Below are 25358 nucleotides of genomic sequence, written 5' to 3'. Positions count from 1 at the left end.
TCTGTTTTACGAGAAAGTTTTCTCGCGTTTATCGCGCCTATAACCTATTGCGACCGTTCGATCAAATTAAAATTCAGGTCAATTCATAATTTCTCCTGTTTATATGAATGTAGCTGCGTTTTCCACGTCGATGAAACTATAGAGATGTTATAAATAAATACAAGGGGGTAGCAAATATATTTAGCAAAAATACACCCCTAGTGACATTATAATTGAATTACTTGACGCCAGAGCGACGTGTATTTTATTCTTTCAAAGACTTAAGCTCAGCCTGTCTGGATCCGGTGTAGACTAAGCCGATATAAAATTATGCTGATTGGCAAGGAATTAAAATTAAACTATTTTTCTGATTTTATCGCGGTTTTAATATTTTTGTTTTCTCCCGACGTTTCAAAGACTTTGCAGCTTTCGTATCTTATTGTATCTAATATATCGTCATACTAACGCTTCAAATTTTAATGCATCAAATCGTATGAGCATTTTCAAAATCCTTTTTCTTTACATGGCAGTATCGTATTTAACAAGAAATTCTGCTTTGTTGCGAAGTTTGAAGATGGAAAAGCTAACGTCTCAGAAATAAGGAACGTCTATATGTTCTATTGCGCTTCGACGGCTAAACCACTGAATTAATTTTGATGAAATTTAGTATGGAGATATTTTGAATCCTTGAGAAGGACATAGGCTTTATATTCCGGGAAAATATAGTGATACTTTTATCACGGAAAAAGATATCACCCAGCCGATGTTACGGGAAAACGCTGATCTAAAGTCTAGTCAACCCATTGAACGTTATTTAAATATAAAAAAAAAATTATTTTTGATACAAACAAAACATAAAAAAAATTCACAAAGAATTAAACCACCTTGAAAAACCACTAAAAAATAAATTCACTTAACAGGTAGGTATACTGGTTACCAATTTTGGAGTTGGTGACTAATAAATGTTAGGTAAGCTAGTTAAATGAATGCTGGCTGGCTGTACATATTAATTCCATGGTGCGAACACATCTTATAATTCGTTTAAGAACCGTTGAAGAATCTTCCAAGCTCCCTTAGTCCATTGAAATGTTACATTTTTTAGGCCTTACCTTGCGTTTTTTAGAGGACGCAATTTTATTTTTTTGAAGTGTAGGGGGGGTCAGTCTAAAGCTAAAACCAAGTTTGTGGGGTCGCCACCCTTGTCCCACGGCCGCCATCTTGAAAATAGGGGTTGAAATAGTTTTTACGATGTATCTCTTAAACTATTTATCTGACAAATAAAATGTATGAACATTTTTTGTTGCAAATTAAATTCTCTACAACTTTGGTCTAGTAACTTTTGTCGTAGAACTATAAATAAAAAAGTTATAAGCAAAAATGTTAAGAAATTCAATGTTAAGCAATGTCCATTGCAACGTCATCAGAACGTGTGTTTATAAGGTTCATAATACTTTTTTTTGTACTCTCATTAATACCCAAATACCCAAGGGATCATTAGGGAACAAAAGAACATCTGCCTGCTATTATTATTATTATTATTTCTAACCTCTCTTATTGTAAGAATAGCTGATAATATTGTGTTGAAGTTGTTCAACTTATATCTTTTAGTTGTGCTACATATTTCTGTACGTGCGGATGTATTTTATTCTGTTTTTAATTATGAAGACGATTTCGAATGATTTTAGACACGATTTTAACTTTAGTGAAAACTACTTTTTATTAGCATTTTGACTTTTAAAAGACTTTTAAAAGTCAAAATGCTAATAAATAACCTACTCTACGACAACTTCAACACAATATTATCAGCTACTCTTACAATAAGAGAGGTTAGAAATAATAATAATAGCAGGCAGATGTTCTTTTGTTCCCTAATGGTCCCTTGGGTATTTGGGTATTAATGAGAGTACAAAAAGTATTATGAACCTTATAAACACACGTTCTGATGACGTTGCAATGGACATTGCTTAACATTGAATTTCTTAACATTTTCGCTTATAACTTTTTATTTATAGTTCTACGACAAAAGTTACTAGACCAAAGTTGTAGAGAATTTAATTTGCAACAAAAATGTTTATACATTTATTTTGTCAGATAAATAGTTTAAGAGATACATCGTAAAAACCATTTCAACCCCTATTTTCAAGATGGCGGCCGTGGGACAAGGGTGGCGACCCCACAAACTTGGTTTTAGCTTTAGACTGACCCCCCCTACACTTCAAAAAAATAAAATTGCGTCCTCTAAAAAACGCAACCCCAAATGTAACTTTTCAATGGACTATATGTCCCACAAAACGCGACTTGTTGATATCGTTGAATTTTGATGTTTACGATTGTTCCAGAGATCAAGATGTTAGTCTTTCAACCAATCCCAATAAAACGACACGGAGTCATGTTACGTAATACTTCTGTCCTTATATTAAATAATTATATTAGGCTAAAAAAAAAAAATTTGTACACCCAGTTAGGGTAGAATATGGCGAGACTTTCAATTTATAACATCTATAAATGTACATGTACCGTATTCAGCAAATAAATTATTTGAATATGAATTTGAATTTAAATTTGGAGTCGTGTCGTTTTTATTTCACATTATAAGCACATAGATCTGTCCCTAAAAGTATTGAACGTGCTTTACACTACTATTGCATCGCACGGTGCACCAGTGAAAACGTATTCTATTCTCGTGTTCGAGCTCCTAAATCGATTGAGAGTATTTTTAAAATACCAATAAAATCTATTTCTGGTGCCGCTGCTGGTTGAAATGTTTATATTAAATTCAATCTTATTCCACCTGTATATGGTGCATATTAAATATTTCACATCATCAAAGTTCTAACCGGTGTTTCCCCTGAAGTGGTACTGATATTTTTTTAAATACAATTCAATGTGAATCATTTGCTTGTTAAATGTCACGAGTGCCCATAAACACGTCGTAAATTTTTAATTTCCAAACCTCAGCCAACCTTGTAGCGGTTATTATATTAAAGAAGATCGATGTAAAAAGAAAACATCAATATTTTATCATCATCATCAGCCCGTTACAGTCCACTGCTGGACATAGGCCTCTCCCAAGGTATGCCACAGAGACCGGCCTAAAACGCCATTCAATAACAACCAACTAAAAAAACTCTCTACAACATAAAAGTTCTATATGTTAAACATTATTTTCTATGACAAAATGGTCCGCATCAATTCAAACATAATATAATAGTTTAAATTCTTTAGTAACCCTATTAGACCTAAGTCTTGGCTTGATGTTAAGTCTTTTGATCTTCAACATCCTTCAAACCAGACAGCTCTTGCACACTGCGACTTAGCTGTAGAAATAGATTTTTTTATTGTAATTAATTGACTAGACGAGTTCTCCCCACGTCTGATGGTAAGCAATACGACCGCTCGCAGAACTTTGAATTACTACGTATTGCGTGGCACTCCGTTGCATAAATAGAAAGAAAGAGAGAAATATTTTATTTGGTTTTCGTAACAATATAAAAAACACACACACAAATAATAAAATAAGAACGAAATTAAAACAACATTAATACAAGAAAAAGCAAAAATTAAAAAGAAACCAAAATCAAAATGGATCCAGTGGGCCTACCATCATCTCTTATTCCGACTCAGTTCAGGACCTAAACTGAACTGGTTCGCTATTTCGCACCATGATGTCGTCAAACACGACCGATATACGTCACCGCCTAATGAAGTTCAATATTGAATCGGAATTTACTATCATTCGTTCTTTGTCGTACCATTATGTACAATTGAACCTAAACTGAGTCGGCTATCTGTCAAAATAAGCGATTCAAAACAAGTTAATATTTTTGTGCCTGGATTGTTCTTGTTTGTTATTAAATACAAAAAATGAGCAATATCTGTTTTAAAATGTAATAGTGTTGCAGCATTTATGCTCCTAGAATGTATAAGTGGCCACTTGTGACTTGCGCTCGGGCAAAAACACTCGAAAATTCTCTAGCTTGGGAAGTTTTGTTGTATCCCGTTGCCAATGATTTATTTTGGAATAAAATTTCCCATAATTTCTCATATTGAGTATAATTAACTTTTCGACGGGACAACTCACTGTAAATTATAAAACAAAGTGCACTTAAATCACTTTATTCCTTAAAGTAATCTTTAGAATTGTTTATTGTTCCACAGTTTAATAATTAGTTAAAAATGCATTGGAACTTGCACGCATACTTACGCCATTATTTATTACACAACACAAATGTAAAAAACTTTAATCACAACACAGTTTAACACTACAAGAATTTAAAATATAAACAATAACCGCGCAACTCGACACTTTTGTCAAAAGCGAGAGGTGCGTTTTTAACTCGAAACAGAAATCTAAATTTAGTTTTATAATAATACAAACGATAAAATATTTTCACCTAAATCAAGGTATTAAATTAAGTTTTTAGCGAGTTAATACCCGCCTTTCAATTAATTTATTAACAGTTTGTATATATTAGTCATTTTTAATTTATTTGCTTTTAACAAAATAAACAGTAACTTATAGGGAAATTACTAACTAAGGTTTCGGAACGCAGAACTCGATGTATTGAACAAGCGAAACACACTTATACAGTGCGTATAGGGCTATCCCTTTTTAATTTGTTATGTAGCGAACAGACGACCAGAGACAAATTTCATTCACTCATCCACCGAGTTCCGACTCAAATGCGATAGTGAGTTAATGACATGATGGTACGAAATAACCCGATTCAGTTTAGGAACCTATATTGAACTGAATCAATACTGAGTCGCTCGATAAAAGATGATGGTAGGCCCTCAGTTCAGCTTAATGCTACAGCGTGAACTTAAGCGCATTTTCAGCTGATATCCAAACAGTCGCTACTAAATGGACCTTCTTGTAATATCTTTACTCTTTTTATAAATATACTACATTGCATCTGGAAGTGCATTGTATTGTAACAATGAGGAAAGGTTTAACTATTGTTATCAGTCATGCTAGTTTAGATATGGATTTGCCAATGGTTCGTTGAAACGATGTTGGGATAGGAAAAAATATATTTAAAGGCCTTATTGTTATAATCATAAGACAAAGTGAGGAAAGAGCTGGTAGGATATATTTTATATCCGCCCTGATAGTGACCACTGTATATAAAGTGTTAAAACCCGCCATAGTGGCTCATATAAGTGTGTCGCGTTCCGGGATCAGCCTCTGTATATCCGGTTCCAACAGGCCGGCATAATTGTGTCGACTGCAGAGTGGTGATCATCTCTCGTCATTCGACATTTTATTGGACCCGAATTCACCTACCAAGTTCTTAGATATGCTAACATTTTTGAAAATCTTTTTAACTTGACTCCTTCGATGTAATGTTATATGCAGTTCAGTCCAAATTAAATTTCAACCTGACTAACTGTCTATGCGTCTCAACGATCGCCTGAATTCTACATACTTTACTGGTACTCTGGTACTTGACGTCGGTACGCGATTTGTCCAAACGACCAATTATAGCGAGTATTCCACCATATTTTATACTATGGTTGCTATCCAGGCAGGAAAAGAATATAACTGACTCCTTTTCACCAGGGCCCTTATTCTGTATGATAGTGTAAACGCGTAACGCGGCCGTGTCATGTTATCTTCGAGAAATGTGCGTGGAATGGTATTCTGTAAGCTAAATTTCTATAGTCCTAAACATGATGCGTTGTGTTAAGTGCTTGTTACGCACTGTCAAAATAACGTGCGGGATAGAGAATAAGGCCCCTGCATACGTCTACTTTTACAACTAGGGACATAATGTTTCAAATGCCAAGATATAGTACAGCGAATCACTCAAACAAAATGTCAACAATTACGCATAAGGTGTTTGTTATGCTTATCTGCGATCTACAAGCTAGGGTTGCCAGGTTTGCCCAAGCATAGTGTATTAACTTCAGAGAAAAAATTGGGCAAAACACAAAACAATTAAAAAAATGTTTTTGAATTGTTTAGCATAGAATATTAATGCTGCTGGCGTAAATAATTTATTATTTTAAACTATTAAGCTTCCTCGTGCTTTTCAAGCCTCTCATCTCATTTTTAATCACGAATGTTTATTTTCAATAGCTTTGCATGTCGTTGAGGATTTAAATTATATTTCTTACATTTTTTGGACTGGTCTTCGTCTATCATGAGGTGGTAATTATTTTGCGAGATAAAAAAAATACATTGGATGGTAAGCAGTATAATAAGTCTAAAAATTGAAAACTATATGAAACAGCGTAGTTAGCAACCCTAGCCTTCAGCCCAGTTATATTCCATCATTGCACTTGTGCTCTTCAAGTATGTTTCCAAGCGAAAACATCCTCAATAAACAAACAATTAGTGCTGATTGCTTCAATGTATATGTAAAGAAACATCAATGTTTGAGGATTGTTTCAAGAATATTTTATTTACGCGTATAGCAAAGTGTCCCCTCTGTACCTGATGGTAAGCGGAGTGGGGTCCAATAGCATGTCGTCTGACGAGAGATGATTACCCCTCAGCAGTCGACACCATTATGCCGGCATGTTGGAACCGGATAATTATATAGTTACTTAAACATGTCTTATATGGTAGTACTATGTCTCTCTTGTCTCCTTTCACTAAACCCTTTTTCTTTCCTTTTTCTTTGCGGAGGTATCTCCATCATCTATGATTCATTTGGCATCGTGTTTATTTATAGGTTAATGGATATTATTCACATATAATGTTATATGATCATCTGTGAAAACATTATTAATTTCATTTTTTTTTCAACACGTATGTCAGGGAATAACCAATACGAAGCGTTATATTTTGTAACACCAATTTTAAAAATAAATTTTATTTGTCATATCACATAAATGACACCAAAAATCATAATTGAAATAAAGATTCCAAATTAACAATTATTATAATCAACATATTCACAAAAAAATTTGAACATAATTTTGAAAAGGTCGATAAAAAACCGTTTCGAACAGCTATTTTATCGATTAAATTAAATCGATTTATGTTGAGTATATCGATTGCCTCTTGTACCAGTCATGGTAAGTCTAGGCATCAGCGTTCGGTAGTGCGTAGTGTGTTGTTTCTTGGCTGCGATATGTAGGACAGTGTCGGCTATTCGCACGGTCCGTTTCGCTTTCACGGTGGCAAGGCGCGGTGTTCTAATGTCGCGACGGTAAAGGTACGGTTCCGAATATGGCAGACGGCGACATTGCCTTATTTTAGAATGAGTTTCGAATTGTGTAGCGTCTCATGTATGGACTTCAAAGCGAAATGGTTATAAAAGGCAATTTTTATAGTGAACAACGATCACTTTAATTTTAAGAGGTTTCTTTTTCGATTACAGTTTGTATTTTTATTTACTTGGTAAGAGGTGTCGAATGCAAGTGTCCGTCTAAGTATTTGTACCGGTCTGCACGCCATATTTTATTTAAAATGACGCCACTCAGCTAACCATGTTTTGTCATTTAAACTAAACGCGTAGGCAAAATTTAATCACAATCAGTTAAAGATAACTGCTTTAAAATTCAGTTGCAAAATTCGACCCAAACATACATACGTACTTTGCAAAAAAGCGAGAAATTTATTATATAAAAAACCGCAATGATATCTGAAAAATAGTTTAAAGTTAACATCTAACATTCGCGTCAACATAAGAAACCATTATACTTTGCAAGTTAAATAAAAGCATGTAAAATGTTAAAATAATTCCAGCTTTCTTTCTAAAAATTCGTACGCTGCAGTCCCGTTGGGAACTTCCCCTTTGTCCCATGCAACGTCGCCGGTAGATGAACCGTGCGTAACAAGCTGTTCCGTCTCGGCGACAACGTCGGCCTTTTGCTAATTGTGCCATTTTTTTTTTTTATTATTCAGACGACTCGTTTTTCCCCACGTTGGCCAATGTCTTAATGTGAGCTCTGTTTTGACAAGGGCGCATCAGTTTCTGACTGTTTGGCTGATACGCTCTCTTTAACTTGATATTTTTGGGCACAATGGTTAATGTTTTGGACGAGATAATATATTTGAGCCACGTATTCTCAAGTAGTCTATCTCTTTATAGTATCCCTCTAATTACCTTTTATTCAGTGCCTGTGACTCATTATTCGTAATCTATTAAATAGCGCTAGTTAATAATATTATAATAGTATCAACCCTGTATTATATACAGTCCCAATGCCGGCCATGGGCCTCTACTACTGAGAGAGAATAGGCCTTAGTCCACCACGTTGGCCTAGTGCGGATTGGTAGACTTCACACACCCTTAAAAATTCCTACAGAGAACTTCTCACTATTGCAAACTTAATATTTACGGTTGGTGCAATAATCGGGTCTGGCGATATAACGGCAAAGTTTAGCTTGTCAAATTTGAATATAATACTTACATACTTTTCTTATGAATAATATGGAACTCTCGGTGCGCGAGTCCAACTCACATTTGTCCGGTTTTCATTAAATTCTTCAAAGACTACTAACCATTTGAGTTCAATGTAACCAAAAGCGATGACGGCCCTCAGGAGTGAAAGTTCTCGGTTGCAATCACTATGCCGGTCTGCGAAGTAACCAGTTAAATACAAGCCAATCTTGAAACGACTTGCGGAAGCCGGCTTGAGACAGCTCTTTTAATTTTGTTAGTAAAGGTAATGTTAGGTTAGTAAAAGAAAAATATTGGATAATATACAAAATGGTACAAAGTCATCTATATTTTATCCCTGAAATAATCAATTAATGCTACAATTTCATGAGACAAAGGTACACAAGGTGTTAAAACCCGCCATAGTGGCCAATGTAAGTATATCGCGTTCCGGGATCATCCTGTGTATATCCGGTTCCAACAGGGCGGCATAATTGTGTTGACTATCGAAGGGTAATAAAATTTTGTGGTCTCCCTATATGCGTTAATCCCTCTCAGTATTCGAGGAGGCTCGTGCCCAACAGTGACACAGTATATAATACAGGGCTTATAATATTGCTTTATGATTGTTAGCTTTAGATCATTCTTCATGTAGACTGGACATCTATAAATAATATAACAGCTTATGTGCACGAGTAAATGCCAACATGAATAAGAAATTGTTTTGCCCTTGACTTTTGGTGTATTATTTTTAACGTAGCTCTAAGGTGGTAATTTTAAGGTCATGTCAGCAAACCAATAAAGAGTAATTTTGAATGGCAGTTATAGTGAAATAAATAAGGGTCATGATCCACTCTTCGCTTTTAGTCTGTGAAACTGATGAAGTCCTGTTCGATAACCAAAGGTTAATACTTAGTGGGTTTAGTAATCCGATAAACATAAGTCATCTTCCCAAAATTTAAACTGCTCGATATGACGATTGATCTATCATACCTACAGTTGTATAGAGATTACCTTACTTCCTGATTATACCCACATCCAAACACATCACCTTTATATTATTGTTAGTACAATGCTGGTGGTTGAATATTTATATCCGCCATGATAGCGACTACCACACAAAGTGTGAAACCTGCTATAGTGGCTCACGTAAGTGTCGCATACCGGGATCAGCTTGTGTACATCCGGTTTTAAACAGACCGGCGTAATTGTGTTGACTGGCGAGGGATAATCATCTCTTGTCAGTCGACACTGTATGACGGCCCCCTTCGCGTACTTCGGTCTAGTTAGATCAATTCCCCGAATTAGAATAAGTATTTATTTACATAGTATATGACCATGCGAACCGAAATTGTTATATTGGTGGAGAATTCTCCGGAAATCAATCCATCCTGTTTCCCAGAGGAAATTAATTTACCTCCTACAGCATCAAATTGTTTTAGTTCCCCAATTACAACGGACAAGGTCACGTTAGATGTTTTGTAATTGATTGCCATTGAACTTTAGGGCATTCTGAAGGACAGCTGATCTTTGTCTTCTGTTATTATTGACGCCATATTAACGTCAAATGACGTTAATTATCGCATTAATTGTGTAAGACAAAGCCGTATAGCCACGACTTTTCTAAATAATTTGACATCTATTTATTTACGAGATTGTGAACTGTTTATGTTGTGCAGGAGTTACTGTGAAATATTCTGTTTTTCCTTATCTAGGTATCTAATCTGAATCTTTAATATCAACGGATATAGGCATAACCAGAAACAACAGATCAAGGCCGATTATTATTACCAAGTAGTTCATTAGGTGGTTTTTTTTACTCTCGTTTGCCAGAATCCGTATGGATAAGTTTTGCTGGTGGTATATATTTTATATCCGCCCGGATAGCGACCACCGTACACAAGGTGTTAAAACCTGCCATAGTGGCCCACGTAAGTGTCGAGTTCCGGGATCAGCATTTGTATGTCCAGGCCGGCATAATTGTGTTGACTGCCAAGGTGTAAATATGTCTAGTCAGCCAACATTCTATTCTATTCTATCTATCACTTACCATCAGGTGCAGTTGGGTCACTTTGCATTTCATGTATAAAAAAGATTTCGCTTGTTTATTTTACCAACACGCAACAAAATGTTTTGTATTCCAGTTAAAATTGCATTACAGTCAGTTTAATTGGAATTGTGAGACAACGATGAATCCCTAAATGTTATTACTAGTGCAATGCCTTAAAATTAGTCTGTAATCAAATATTACTATTAGTACCTGTTATTACCTTATACAGTTATATAAAAACACTTCAGATAAAACTATATCTGATATGTTTCTCCTTTAGATCTGATCAATGTCATTCGTATTACATTTTTCTATCTCATCCACGTGGTAATTCGCTTACATCATTTATCTCGCTATCTTGTGTTAAATATTTGGGGCATTATGTGCAAACTGTTTTATCATTTTCGAGGAAGTGATGTTCAAGAAGGCGAGGTCGAAGATTCGTTTGTTTATCATGTATGCGTTAAAGAAAAATTTTCGTTTGCAAATTTTTTCAAGGTGCAAAGGCTCGTGTGAACTGGAATCTTATGTATTAACGAAGTTAGATAAATAGTTCTTCTACTGAAATGAAATGTCCATTCTAGAACATAGATTCTAAATTAAGAAAATATGTTTCTTGATATTATTAATTCTTAATCTTGCTAAAATCACTGCTAACACTGATAATCCATAGATTGTTAATTAATTCTTTGCATTTAATAAATAACTTATTGATGTTTAAGGCAAATTTTGCCACCTAGACACAGATTTAAGTGAGAGACAACTGAATGTCTTGATTTATACGAAAGCAAAGTCTAGACATTTTAATATTGTTATAATGACTGAGCATAAATTATTAGGTATTGAAACAGTGATCCTGATGGTTGTCTCGGAGAGTGCAAAAGACTTAGCCAGCAAATATCATATATCAGTAATTCAAAGCATTCTTTATCTTAATTGGAATGTGTTCAGTCTGCAAGGTACAGTAAACTCTTTGTCTCGCTATACTTTGGACCCACGCCAAATGCATTCACATATTACAAATTTCTTCACATGTAAACTACGTTCTATTTCTTAGATTTCTTTTAAGTAAATATTTGTGTGTTTTACGATGGCGCCCACGGCCAGACGTGATAGAAGATCGTGTATTTGCTTTTTAGTTATGTTTAATAATCATACATTACCAGATATTTAAGCAAAGCTAGGTTCAATGGCGTCAGTCATATGGCCAGAGGTCATGATCGCATGTGGAAAATTGGTAATGGGTGTTCTTTTCTTCAGTCGTGTTATATTGCTCATTAAACTACTAAATCGAACACTTATTGAGTATAATACTAAATTAACTGGTGATAGGTCTCTCATATATGAGAGTACCTGGGTAGGCGCCACCGCAATGTTTATTTCTGCCACAAAGCAGCAGTGTGTAGTCACTGATGCGTTCCAATTTGGAGGACATTATAGTGTAAATATTGTCATAATAAGACTTAACATCCCATGTCACAGGATGGCGAGCGCAGTGGAATAATAAAATTGTAATACTTGAGGGGAAGGTAGTGTGCGTAAATGGTGGCTAAATGTGTGTTAAACGATCTTTCATATTAGTCATTATCATCATTAGCTATAGCTTGGCCACAGCTGACATTCTGATGTCAGCTGTGGCCAAGCTATTTACACATAGAGGTCTGCCTCTCGAAGATTTTCAGATTGTTCTCTTAGAAGCGGCATGTTTCCACTGACATTCATATAATTTACATTCCTCTAATTGGTGCCTATGCATTTGAAATTGCATTAGGCAGTGTGTTAAACAAAACGACGTGCTCATAGTATGTTTAGAGTTTAGACGCTATCTATTCAAAATTTAAATACACATAGGAAAAAAAATCGTTTTATAATATGTGTTCACTACTTTGGTTGTTTGTCAATTGTTACATTAATTTCATACCGAAAACATTTACTAAAATGGTTGATTCTGCATCTCCTAAAATAAACATCTTTTTAATTTGTTACCTTAGTATTAGATACACAATTTAATAAGAATTATTTTGGTAGTTTTAAATTTTTAAAGAGATCGTAAATTGATTTTTGAAGAAGTTATACATAAATCTTTGTATATTCCTGTCCGTAACTTCTGTATCGAAAACGTATGTAACAAATACTGAAGGCCATTTGTTCTGAGGAGGGCCTTAATGTAGTACTGTGCATAACACCTATTGTTTCAAGGAGAATATTATGCAGTACACGCATAGAGCGTCTACGTGTGCTTCGTTTCTGTTACACATAAAATGTATATTTAGTTTTTACTGTAGACTAGGTTTCGTTCGCAGGTCAGCTCGCGACGCAAAATATATTGTAATAAATATCTCATGAAGAGGAGAATGTATTGTATTAGTGAAGAATTTATAAATTTTAAGTGATGCCGTAGGGGTTACTATGACTGTAAATTCGTGAATGTTTACATTAAGTTTCAATGTACCTATTAAAGTTTCACATAAAATTATTTCAAATATTCGCCGCAAGATTAGGATCTCTTAGGTCAAACACGTCAAGCCAACGCCCTTGATGTTGCGTGCTCTACGAGGTAGGAGTACAAGGAAAAAATTGTTTCGAAATTTAAATTTTTTTGTCCTAACACATTACCTATGGTGGATCTAATAATACAGTTTATAAATATATTATAACTAGGCTTTGATTGTTGCTTCGACTACGTGCAAGATACCTCCCGGTGTAAATGACGCTCTGTGACGTTTCTGGAATAATCTAGAACGGGTTTTCTCAAACTTTTGGCTCCATGAACCCCTGTAAAATTTTCTAGATAACAGCGAACTCCTTAATAAATTAATTTAACCTCCCCAAATAATGTTACTTACTTGACAAATATTATTTATTCTCATCCAGGTTTACACTTAGACTCGATGTCTTACATTATGAGCGTCACTCCGTACACAACCACACGCTGTCAATGTTGAAAACATACTAATATAGGTGTACTGATTGCAGTACAGTTGAGTCGAATGAAATGAGTACAGAACGAAAGATCTAGTACGCAGTACATATATATCGATGCTTTTATAATATAAGTAGGGTTATAAAAAAATGGATTATAGCTCCTTGAAATAGATGAACTCAATCTGATCTGTCCCTATTAACGCAGCTTCCGCATCACTTCGCTTGATCTTAAGCTAAAGAGGATTGACCTTCGATATCATTCGCGAGACGACTTTCAATGTCGAGGTCTTGTTTATAACTGGTATCGTTCTTTATTGAATTTTAAAAGGCAATTGCATAATATTATGCCTCTGCCTCGGTGGCGTAGTTGTATTGCACGTCCGGTACAATAGCGCTCTGAGGTCCTGGGTTCGAATCCCGGGTCGGGCAAAGTGATATTTGGGTTTTTCTGCTCAGTATCAGCCCGGAGTCTGGAATTTGTGCCCGATATGGCGATAGGCTCGCCCCCTATCACATCATGGGACGGAACATACTTGGCGAAAAGTGGGTGCCCTAGTTGCGCCTCTGCATACCCCTTCGGTGATAAAATGCGTGATGTTATGTATGTATGTATAATATTATGTAGAATACATAATTGCTTTTGTATGCGATTACGACAAAATAATTCCACTGCATGATGGTAAGTGGATGGTGTCCAGAGACTGTCGATGGATGATGATCCCTCGTCAGTCGACACAAGAATGTATTAGTAGTATAAGTACGCCTTTTCATCCTGTTATGTAAATTCGTTTTTCAAACTGGTATATATAATAAGATATTCACAAGATATTGTGTAGGACGAAGCGCAATGAAACACACGTAAAACGAGACTGATATTTATTAGGACGGTAGATCGAGAACAGGTCGGGTCGCAGTACCCTCGACTCCTTTATAAATATTTCTATACATTACACAATATAGGTACGTATACACCACAAACCACCTTTTCATCAGGTTAACAGGCTTGGCAAAGTTAACACTAGTCCTCTGTTAAGGACAGAATTATCCAAATATGAGTTATTGAAGGCCCATGAGACAATTTGAAATACGCAGCATTCGGTGTCCGAACGCGACTAAAACGAATAAAAAAAATTTAACAAAATATTAAACCGCCATCAAAAACCACTCAAAACCAAAAAATAATTTCACATAACAGGTATATACTGGATACCAATTTTGGAGTCGGTGCCTAATCAATCTTTCGAATAAAAAAAGAATTTTACAAATCGGTCCATAAATGAGCGAGTTCTGAGGTAACAAATATACAAAAAAAAAAAAAAAAATTCACGTCGAATTGATAACCTCCTCCTTTTTTTGAAGTCGGTTAAAAACATATTCGGTAGCGATCCACCAGATCCTCCACCATCTTTTAAGACTAGAAACTTTTTCTGGTGGTAGGTCTCTCATATCTGAAAGTCCGCCTGGGTAGGTACCACCGTAATGTTTCTATGAATGATGAGACGAGCTTGCCGTTCACCTGATGGTAAGAGATACGATCGCCCATAAACAGTAGAAACACCATCCAACACCTTGAATTACAAAGTATTGTTTCGTATTCCACTGCGCCGGCCATCCTGGAACATGAGAGTTTTATGTCCAGTAGTTACACTGGCTACAATATCCTTCAAACCGGAATACAACAGTGACACACACTGCTGCTTGGTGGCAGAAAAAGACATTCCGGTGATACCTACCCAGACGGACTCTCACATATGAGAGAACTACCATTAGTAACTTTTCTGTCCCCTAAAGGTAAAAGTGCAATGATACCACTCATGCAGAAGTTATTTCCGTCCCGCGATATAAGATATCGGATTCAAATGAAATTTCGAATAAATCGCGTGCCATTCGAATCGGAAAACTTAATATTTCGAATGGCACGAATTGGAGATCGATTACGAAATATCGGTCCTTTTACAAATGGAATATTCTGTCACTATGTTATGTGATGGTTATTTTTAATAATTTACTAATTATGAGTAAATAAGTTGCTTATACTTATGTAGTAATCCTGCTGGCTTTTATAATAATAAAAAAATAATATCAGCCCTGTATTATATACTGTCCAACTGTTGGGCACAGGCCTCCTATACTATTGAGAGGGATTAGGCCTTAGTCCACCACGCTGGCCTAGTGCGGATTGGTAGACTTCACACATCTTCGAAATTGCTATAGAGAACTTCTCAGGTGTGCAGGTTTCCTCACGATGTATTCCTTCACCGTTAAAGCAAGCGATAATTCACAAAGAAGACAATAAATTTCCAAGAGTATTTTGGTCTGAATTTGTCGCCAGGTAATATTTTTGTTCCGGTTTGAAAGAAATTATAGCCGATGTTACGTCGGCGTGATGCTTTCTCCCTCAATCAAGAAACATGCTCATCTCTTCATTCAGTATTTTAAAAAAGTCTTCGGCATAATTATAAGCACGGTGAAGTGACCCCACGCACCTGATGGTAAGTGGAGTGGGGTCCAATAGAATGTCGACTGACGAGAGATTACCCCTTGACAGTCGACACAATTATGCCGGCCTGTTGGAACCATATACTAACTAAACCGTGTATTTTAACTATTGTCTTAGATGGTCTCTCAACACACAGACATGAAGACCGCTGCATATATTCTCATGTTTACGCGATCCGATGGAAATTTACACATACCGTCAGCATTTTCATTACGTTTCTCAGTAATAGTCTAAATATAACTTTATAAACATCGACGTAGTGTTCAGCCGCCCGGGCAATGTTTTATGAAGGTTTTCATAACAGTATGGGGGTGTGTTTACTATGGTGTTATAGAAGTGGGTTGGTGCACGGTCTCTTGGTGGTAGGTGGTTAATACTTATAATTAAATGGAAGGTAACCTGGTGGTAGATGATCACTAGTTATAATTAACTTCGAGGTAGGGGATTTGCAGGTGAATTTTCGAGCTAGAAGGAAATGGATGGAATTCCATCCATTTCCACGAAATTTCGTGGTCTTCTGCGATCAAATTATCCGTATGAAACGCAATAGCAGAGCTTACATTTACGGCGTTTATTTCTACCCTGGTACCAATCCGGTCGAGACCAGGTATTCCGAAATCCAGCTGTTATGTGCCTTCAGCACAATCATTCATTCGTAAATCCGAGAATCACGGCATTTTTAAACTTTGTAATGACACCAGGACAAAAGTTTCTAGAACCCCGATTCATTATTAGCCTTAACCTAATCCTCGAAGTCTCCATTCGTACATCAAACCTGTCGCTTGTGTACTCTTTAAACTGTAACTAACCATCGATATCAAGTCCAGACAAAATGCAGACGTGTCTAGGACGAGAGCCATGCACAGATCTTGGCCTGAAGCCAACATGTTAACCGAAGTTGTCAATACGATTGCTGTTAATTTTGCCATGGTTAGTATTGTGGATAAAGGATTTAGTTTTCATAAAATGATATTTGCTGGTTTGCTATTAACTGTGTAATGACTGTGCTAGTGGTATAATATATTTTATATCCGCCCGGATAGCGACCACCGTACACAAGGTGTTAAAACCCGCCATTGTGGTGTGTGTGCCGTAAGTGTGTCGTGTTTCGGGATAAGCCTGTGAATATCCGGTTCAAACAGGCCGGCATAAATTTGTCGACTGCCGAGGGGTAATCATCTCTCGTCAGTCGACATTCTATTGGACTCACTCCACTTACCATCAGGTGCAGTGGCGTCACTTTGCCGTGCACGTATGAAAAAAATAACGAAGATCTCTTTACGTCGATAAATATAAATTATAATTAAATTGTATTCTTCTGTGCCACTCCATACTTTACAGATTCTAAAAGTTATATCTCAAAGGTTTCCATAGCTTATTTAAGTTATCAACAATTCACCTCGAGCATGTTTACTGACCCAGCGGTTGGTAATTAGGTCTCCCTAGTGACCGTTAATGGGTGCCCCATGGGAGTCTGGACATGAACAACGTTCTAAATTCAATTTAAAATTCTGTTCTCGCGTGTTTTAACCTCGTATGAACAAATAATTGGCCTTTTTTTTATAAAATATACATTAAAAATAGACTGAGACGAGTTTTTGCGGACATATAACGTCAGTATACATGGTGTCGTGGGAATTAATTTCTTTGTACTCGTGCAGGTCGTGTTTTGGGGCTTAGACACGGCAGCATAGCAAGAGCGATTGATAATAGTTCTTTATATTAGGTCCTCACATAATATGAAATTGGCGTTTTATCGTACTGGCCACTTTGATCTAGAATATCTCCTCTTTGGTCAAGAATTCCAAATTCAAATTTATAAATGCATTTACTGGTACATTTGAGTTTCGAAAACAGTCATTTATTTATTTTTTCCTGATTAGTTTTTTTCTTTGGCGTCTTTCACATCGGCCAATTACACTATATTTTCGAGTATGTGTTCCAAAAAAAAAAACTTATTTGTATTCCTCGCACCCAAACCGCCAATTACATATGCATGGACGTAATATATTGGCTACTTCCTAAGAAGTACCTAATAGTTAAAAATTACAGTCTAACATAATAGATGATTGTCTTCATAAGTTATAACTACTAACTGTCCAGGGTTTGTTGAAAATCAAAATCAAATAGATAATAATATAGTGGTTGTCTAGCGTGCATTTAATATAGATAAATTTTATTTTTCTGCACTTCTATATAATATGAACTTTCATCAATCCGAATCTCATACTCAACAAGTCCAACGTTTTCTTTTAACATTTTAATATATATATATATATATATATATATATAGAACGAATCATTCTGTATAGTCGTCTGTACATTAACAACGGTATCGTGCGTGAAGGCAAAAGGGTTGGACAATAAAAACGATTGCCGCGACACGACAGCTTTGTTGCGTTGTTAAACTCTTGACAAAATGCTAATAAGCCGGGCTACGATTTTCCACCTTATTTACATTATGCGAAGGAAACATACAAATTACACGCAAGCCTCGCCAGCGTAAAGTCGCATGCACACTGGACTGTTCATGCGTCACTTTTAATAACTCTTACCCCCTTATTCATAGACGTTTTTTTTTATCTAAGGACGGAGTAAAGCTATGATAACAAGTCTGTTTCTCAGTGCTGACGGCATGGCAGTCTTCGCAGTGCGTAGACATAGGGCCGTTGTGATTGGCTATTGAGATGCAACAATATCACAGCTTTACTCCGTCCTTAGATAAAAACGTCTATGAATAAGAGGATTATTCTATTACAAGATTATGGACCTGTTACACAACTTTTGAGTAACTGTTCCTCGTCATATAAGTGTATAAGCCCACCAAATACAAAAGTCAGACTCTAATCTATGCTCGCAAATAAATGGTAACTGAATAAGTACTATCTACAATAGTTATTTAATACGATTACTGTCAGATAATATTTGCTTGTAACTTGTAAAACACATATAGCCCTTATACACATATAATACGATGATCGTGGTTGCTCTTGATTTATCTTTTATCATGTTTTGCACATTTCATACATCAGTCTCCGTTGGTTTCTTTTTGTTCCGCTCTAAGCCTCTAAGTCTTGTACCGTTCTACAATCATGTTTATAATAATAGTGATTTTGTTTTAGGAAAATTATATAATTTTTATTTTGGAAGTTATTTTGAAATATTTATATGTAACCTAAAAATATCAAGGCATATAAAAACATTTAAAAAGTAATCACCTTTCGATGGCGAAGCTCAAGACCTAAGCCACCAATGGTTAGAGATTCTTAGTGAAGTACATACCTCATAAGTTTTTTTTGCCCGTAGCTGTAAAGTCGCGTCATTCAGCCACCAGTGTGAACGCGCCGCACGGTGTGTCTAAGTATAATAATTCTCATGGTAAATGTAAGATTGTATAAAATCAATTGAAGTAACACCGACGGCCATTTTCTCCGTCTTGTTACGGATTTTAATTTATAAAAGATTCATGTTGTATATTGTAAAAATGCTTGTTTTATTTTCCATATTTTTTTTTTTTGTTTTGAATGACGAGACGAGCTTGCCGTTCACCTGATGGTAAGCGATACGACCACCCATAAACAATAAAAAAACCATCCAACACCTTGAATTACAAAGTATTATTTGGTATTCCACTGCGCTCGCCATCCTGTGACTCATATGTGAGAGTCCGCCTGGGTAGGTACCACCGCATTGTCTATTTCTGCCACCAAGCAACAGTGTGAAGTCACTGCGTTTTCCGGTTCGAAGGACATTGTAGCCAGTGTAACTTCTGGACATAATAAGACTGAACATCTCATGTCTCAGGATGGCGAGCGCAGTGGAATACCAAAAAATACTTTGTATTTAAGGTGTTGAATGGTGTTTCTACTGTTTATGAGCGGTCGTATCGCTTACCATCAGGCGAACGGCAAGCTCGTCTCGTCATTCAATGTAATAAAAAATAAAATAAGGTCGGGAGCACAGCCCCAGGTTACTCCCGACGGCGCCATCGCGTCACGCTTGAGACCTTGGGCGCCCCCTGCATCCATAATCGGGGCCGTGTCATAAGTGCAGTGGACGCATGCCCTACATATTATTTATTTTGAAAAAGCTGATAGTGAGTTTGGAATTTTCTAGAAAACTCTTACTACGTGTATGATAAAATAGATAGACTAATTCTAAGAAATAAATTATATTCGAACGCAAAGCATTTTGTTGGTCGGCCTTACGTTCGAACTGCACTGAAAATGACATGACAAAGTCTAACAAAAAAGAATCTACAATTTCTTCCAACACACTTCTCTCCATACGGGTACATGCTGCCTGAACCCTTGTTTTACTCGCTCTTTTTTATAGTTGTATGTCGCTATATTGTAACGAATGTTTTCTTTCTTTCTTGCTACATATTTATTAGCACTTATTATCACCCAACTAACTGCGTACACGCAGTAATCGACAAATCTCCCCATAACTAGTGTTGATTCTATTGAATATAGCTATCCGCTTGTGTTCCTCAGGTGAGTGACGTGCGTGGGTGCGGATACCACCTGGCGACGATGCTGGGCCTGCTGCCGGCGCAGGTGATCAATGTGTACCTCGGCTCCACGCTGCGCTCTATGCACGACGTGTTCCACGAGTCGCATCTCACTGGATACGTCGTGTTCGCGTTTCAGGTCAGTATGGTAATCGAGGTTAGGTCGCTCTGGGGTGCGATTCTACATTAAACAACAAAACAAACGCACATCACGCATTTATCGCCGAAAGGGTATGCAGAGGCATAACCAGGGCACCCACTTTTTGCCAAGTGTGTTCCATCCCATGATGTGATGGGGGGGGAGCCTATCGCCAGATTGGGCACAAATTCCAGACTCCGGGCTGTTATTAAACAGAAAAACGCATATACCAATTTTACTGACCCGGGATTCGAACCCAGGACCACAGAGCGCTTTCGTACCGCGCATGCAGTACAACTAAGCCACAGAGGCAATCAGATTCTACATTAGACGTGTGATAACTGATATCAAGCAAGTCCTTAGCCTTATATCTTCCTGTTAATTTGTTTTTTAATCGGATCTCTAGTAATGATCGTCTACATCCTAACTCCTATAATAATATCAGCCCTGTATTATATACTTGCCCACTGCTGAGCACGGGCCTCCTCTACTACAGAGAGGGATTAGGCCTTAGTCCACCACGCTGGCCTAGTGCGGATTGGTAGACTTCACACACCTTCGAAATTCCTTTAGAGAACTTCTCAGATGTGCAGGTTTCCTCACGATGTTTTCCTTCACCGTTAATGCGAACGATAAATTCACAAAGATTACACACATGATTTTAGAAAAGTCAGAGGTGTGTGCCCTTGGGTTTTGAACCTGCGGACATTCGTCTTCGCAGTCCGTTCCACACCCAACTAGGCTATCGTCGCATCTAACCTAACTCCTATGATGGCCTATAAATCCTGATGGCCGATGGGGCACGAAGGTTCTGTAGCGGAGGTCACGAACTGGCAAGTGCGGTGTCGGACGTCCACCCACGAGGTGGACAGATGACCTAATAAAAGTCGCAGGAGTCGCTTTGGGTCGCTTCTAATAGGTCCATCTGGAAGAAGTGAGGGAGGCCCATGTTCGGCAATAGACATCTTGCGGCTGATGATGATGATGAAATCCTTATTTAAACAAATCTTGTTCAATCAAACTAGAAGTAAAGCATCATTACGTCCCATGATCTGCTGACTGATTCAAATATTCAGGGTCACAAGAAAGTCTAAGTCCCACATTTCCTACAATGATTCCATACATTATTCTTTACAATGAAATTGCGGGAAATATCCAGTTGTTCAGAGTTATCATCTCAATCAAGCCGAGTGTTTCTGCAAACAACTACGGTGTACCGGTTGACTGCTGTAATTTAATAAAACACCTTCGTAGGTGTTAACAGGCCGCTCGTATGCTACGCGGTTTGCAACCGAACCAGTCGAGGCTAGTGTCCAATGTTTGATTGTAATCTTTTTTTTAACATGACACCAGTGGCGAAGAATGATATTTTCCGAAAGGAAAGCCAACTTATAGGTTCTATTAATATGCATAAATCAGGGCTGGAAATCTTTTAATGATAATTAGATTTTATATAAATTACGAAAGGGAAGACAGACAAGAATGGCGTAACTTTGTGTCTACCCTCTGCCCCGCCGTGGGGACTTAGGACCAGAAGAAGAAGACGAAAGGGAAACCGGTAGGCAATGGGTTGTATGGAAGCTTCTGCATGACACAACGTTTGTTAGCCTGGCAAGGGTCGGCTTATACAAACACACCGGATTTTTGGGTCACCGCTTTAGACCCTCCCAACCCTTGAAAATTAAGCGACCATGCTGATGGCAACCCACTCACGGGTTACAAACTTCGGTTTAGGTTGGTCATTGGGAGAGGATGAGATATCAACGATTATGGATTGTAATATATATCTATACTTGTATACTATTATATAAAACTGAAGAGTTTGATTGAACGAGCTAATCACAGGAACTACTGGTTAGAATAGAAAAATTCTTTTAATGCTGGATAGCCTATTTACAAGGAAGAGTCTAGAGTCTAGGCTATATAACATCACGCTATGGCCAATAGGAGCGGAGCATCAATGGAAAATGTTGCTAAATCGATGAAAGTTAATTCCTTTTGAGTGGTTCCGTTGCGTGCGCTGCGTAAAAGGTTATTAATAAGTATGATATAAAAAGAATGAACTTCCGTTTGTTAATTATGATAGGTCGAGAGTTCAAAACGTAAGGCACATGTTAGGGTCTTGACGAATCACAATCAAGTGATTGTATGATTTAGTCAATCGTGGTGTGTTTAATACATCGCTCCCTTAATAAAACAATGACCTACTCCAAAATTGTTTATTTGTGGGAATCGTCAAAAAATTCATTTCTGTTTGCGATATATTTTTTTAAGTTGCTATAAAATTGAAATTGTTAAACATAAGTCAAAAATGAAAGCTATGGCATGAAAAAAAGGAAAAATATTAAAGGTCGCATACAGAAATGAGTTTTTGGACGACTCCCACAAATTAACAATTTTGGAATACGTCGTCATTTTATTAAGAGAGCGATATTTTAGGCGGGAGAATTAACATCGGGCTTACCTATCAAGTTCGATATCATGTATGACCGAGTCAGTATTTCTTAATATAATGTGTAATTGTGTTCATGATGATGTGTAAATTTAGATTATGTACTATGTGACTAAATTCATGTAGATTTATTTTGTAAGATATGAATTATCTGTTATAATCATTTACTAATTACCATCAATCATCGAATATCAGTCTATTAACTTCGTAGTTGTGCAATTCTTTATGTTTAAAATTTTGATAATTACATATATCATCACCACGTATATCTACCATACACCGAGTTTTTGTGAACATCACTTACCATAGCCTCCGTATTTGTATTTGGTTATAACCTTCAGAAAATCCATAGAAAACTGTGATATTATCTTGGATATGTACTGTGTTGAAGGATTCGTGATATGCATGTTTGATGAGTTATTTGTTACGTATGTGATTAGGTTTGACGCACGAGGAGTAACTAGAAAATCGCATTACACTTTTTTATTTTTTATTGCCGTAGTAGGCAAACGAGCGAGCAGTTCGCCTGATGGTAAGCTGCATCCGTTATCCATTGACTAAAGCAATGCCAGAGACAGCTAAGAAGAAGAGCCAAGCAGTTGTTTACCGTGTGTTGCTATGTTGACAAGACCACGTGATATGAATACATTTTTCAGTAAAGTAAACAAACGTATTACGCAATTTTTAACTCGGATTTAATATTCAAAGTCCACATAGCTTTAGGTCGCGTAAATTTTAATATCTTTATCTTAAGCTACAGAATTATCTATACTAATATACATAAATATAAAGCTGAAGAGTTTGTTTGAGTTTGAACGCGCTAATATCAGGAACTACTAAACCGAATTTGTTTTTTTTCACTCATAAGAAACTACATACATTACTCATTAGTGCTATATGCTATATGTTTACACCGACAAAACTTTCAACGTGTGCGGAGTCCCAGGCAAAAGCTAGTAATTTATAAGCTATCTACTTACAAGAAACTTATAAAAATCACTGTTTTATATTATTGTCTTCAAGATAGATAAATAAACTTAAAAAAAATACATCGGTATTAAATGTTTATCTATTGTATACCATTTTGATTCAAAAAATGAAAACAGCTGGTTATAAACCGCGTAGTGTACGAAAAGCTTTATCGGCCCGCACGGCCGGCTCTCTCGCCTGCATTTTATTGTTCGCTGAATTGACATCATCAGCGGACTGTTGGTCGCTTGTACCAATTTATACTGACAGTTGTTGTGTTCAACGACTTCGGTTGGCAGTTGATTAATGTATGGATGTTAAACGTTTGATGGAAGGGTTGAGTCTTCAGTAAAGATGGTTGTTGTTCCCGTAGCGTCTCTGCTGTTGTTGTTTTTTCGATACGTAGGGTAACTCAGTTTTGCTCTTGAGTGCGATATCAGCTGAGACGCTGTCAAATTAAAATCAGCATCTTAAGATCGTCGCTGTGTAATAAAGAAATATCTTACTGCTGAATTTTGTAACAATGCCGACACGGCTGAGAGCAAACTCTTAAATGTCAACTTAAGATGCTACTCAACGGTAAGATTGATTTATTAAATATAGATCCTAGACTCTGAATGTGATTAAATCCTAGGTAAGGATAACTGTCTTAACTATTATAGCTACAGGAAAACGTAAGGAGACAGTCCTTAATTTTTGGAAATATTTTGTCTTACATTAACAGACATTTAATAAAAAAAAAACATAGTCATACATAGACTGCTAAAAGTAATACTCATTTGTTTTGACGTAGGTTAAAAACGGCATAATGTTTACATATCGTAAAGCGTTCAATATGTTATCTCTATAAACTTTCACTCTTACCGGGTAATCCCCGTAAATAAATTGCGTCAATCGAATGCTCTGTGGTTTTACCGAAATGACGGTCGATGGACTAATAATAAATTTATATGAAATATCCTATAAATTTATTATTGGATCATCGTATACTCGGCAGTCGACACAATTATGCCGGCCTGTTGGTACCGAATATACACAGGCTGATCCCGGAACGCGACACACTTACGTGGGCCACTATGGCGGGTTTTAACACCTTGTGTACGGTGGTCGCTATCAGGGCGGATATAAAATATATCCTACCACCAGGAAACCTCCTCGAACACTCATACTTAATACCGTATATCGTATACTACGTACACCTCATATGTTATTTCTATTTATATATAGTACTACTAGAAAATCATCATCGTCGGAGGCCTTCGGTAGTCCGACAGTTACCGAGATTATAAAAAAAAGGAAAAAACTGAGTATAGCTACTCGATGCTCGCTGGACTACCTCGGTGGCTCAGTTGTTTTGTGTGCGCGGTACGATACCGCTCTGAGGTTCCGGGTTGGAATCCCGAGTCGTTCAGAGACTTTTTTGCCCAGTATCAGCCCGGAATCTGGAATTTGTGCACGATATGGGCTCGCACCCTATCTCTTGAGACGAAACATA

General features: G+C 36.8%; 1 protein-coding gene across 1 annotated transcript in view; it reads left to right on the top strand.

Annotated features, from left to right (window-relative positions):
* The window catches only part of LOC115453564 (transmembrane protein 64), a 44700-nt gene that overhangs the window by 5882 nt on the left and 13460 nt on the right, over positions 1-25358 (top strand). Inside the window, exon 2 of the mRNA XM_037438831.1 lies at positions 20287-20442. Coding sequence (XP_037294728.1) covers positions 20287-20442 — 156 coding nt within the window. The remainder of the gene's footprint in view (positions 1-20286; positions 20443-25358) is intronic.

Source organism: Manduca sexta, chromosome 15 (genome assembly GCF_014839805.1).
Source record: "Manduca sexta isolate Smith_Timp_Sample1 chromosome 15, JHU_Msex_v1.0, whole genome shotgun sequence".
NCBI classification, from domain to species: domain Eukaryota; kingdom Metazoa; phylum Arthropoda; class Insecta; order Lepidoptera; family Sphingidae; genus Manduca; species Manduca sexta.
This window is presented reverse-complemented; position numbering and strand designations above follow the sequence as displayed.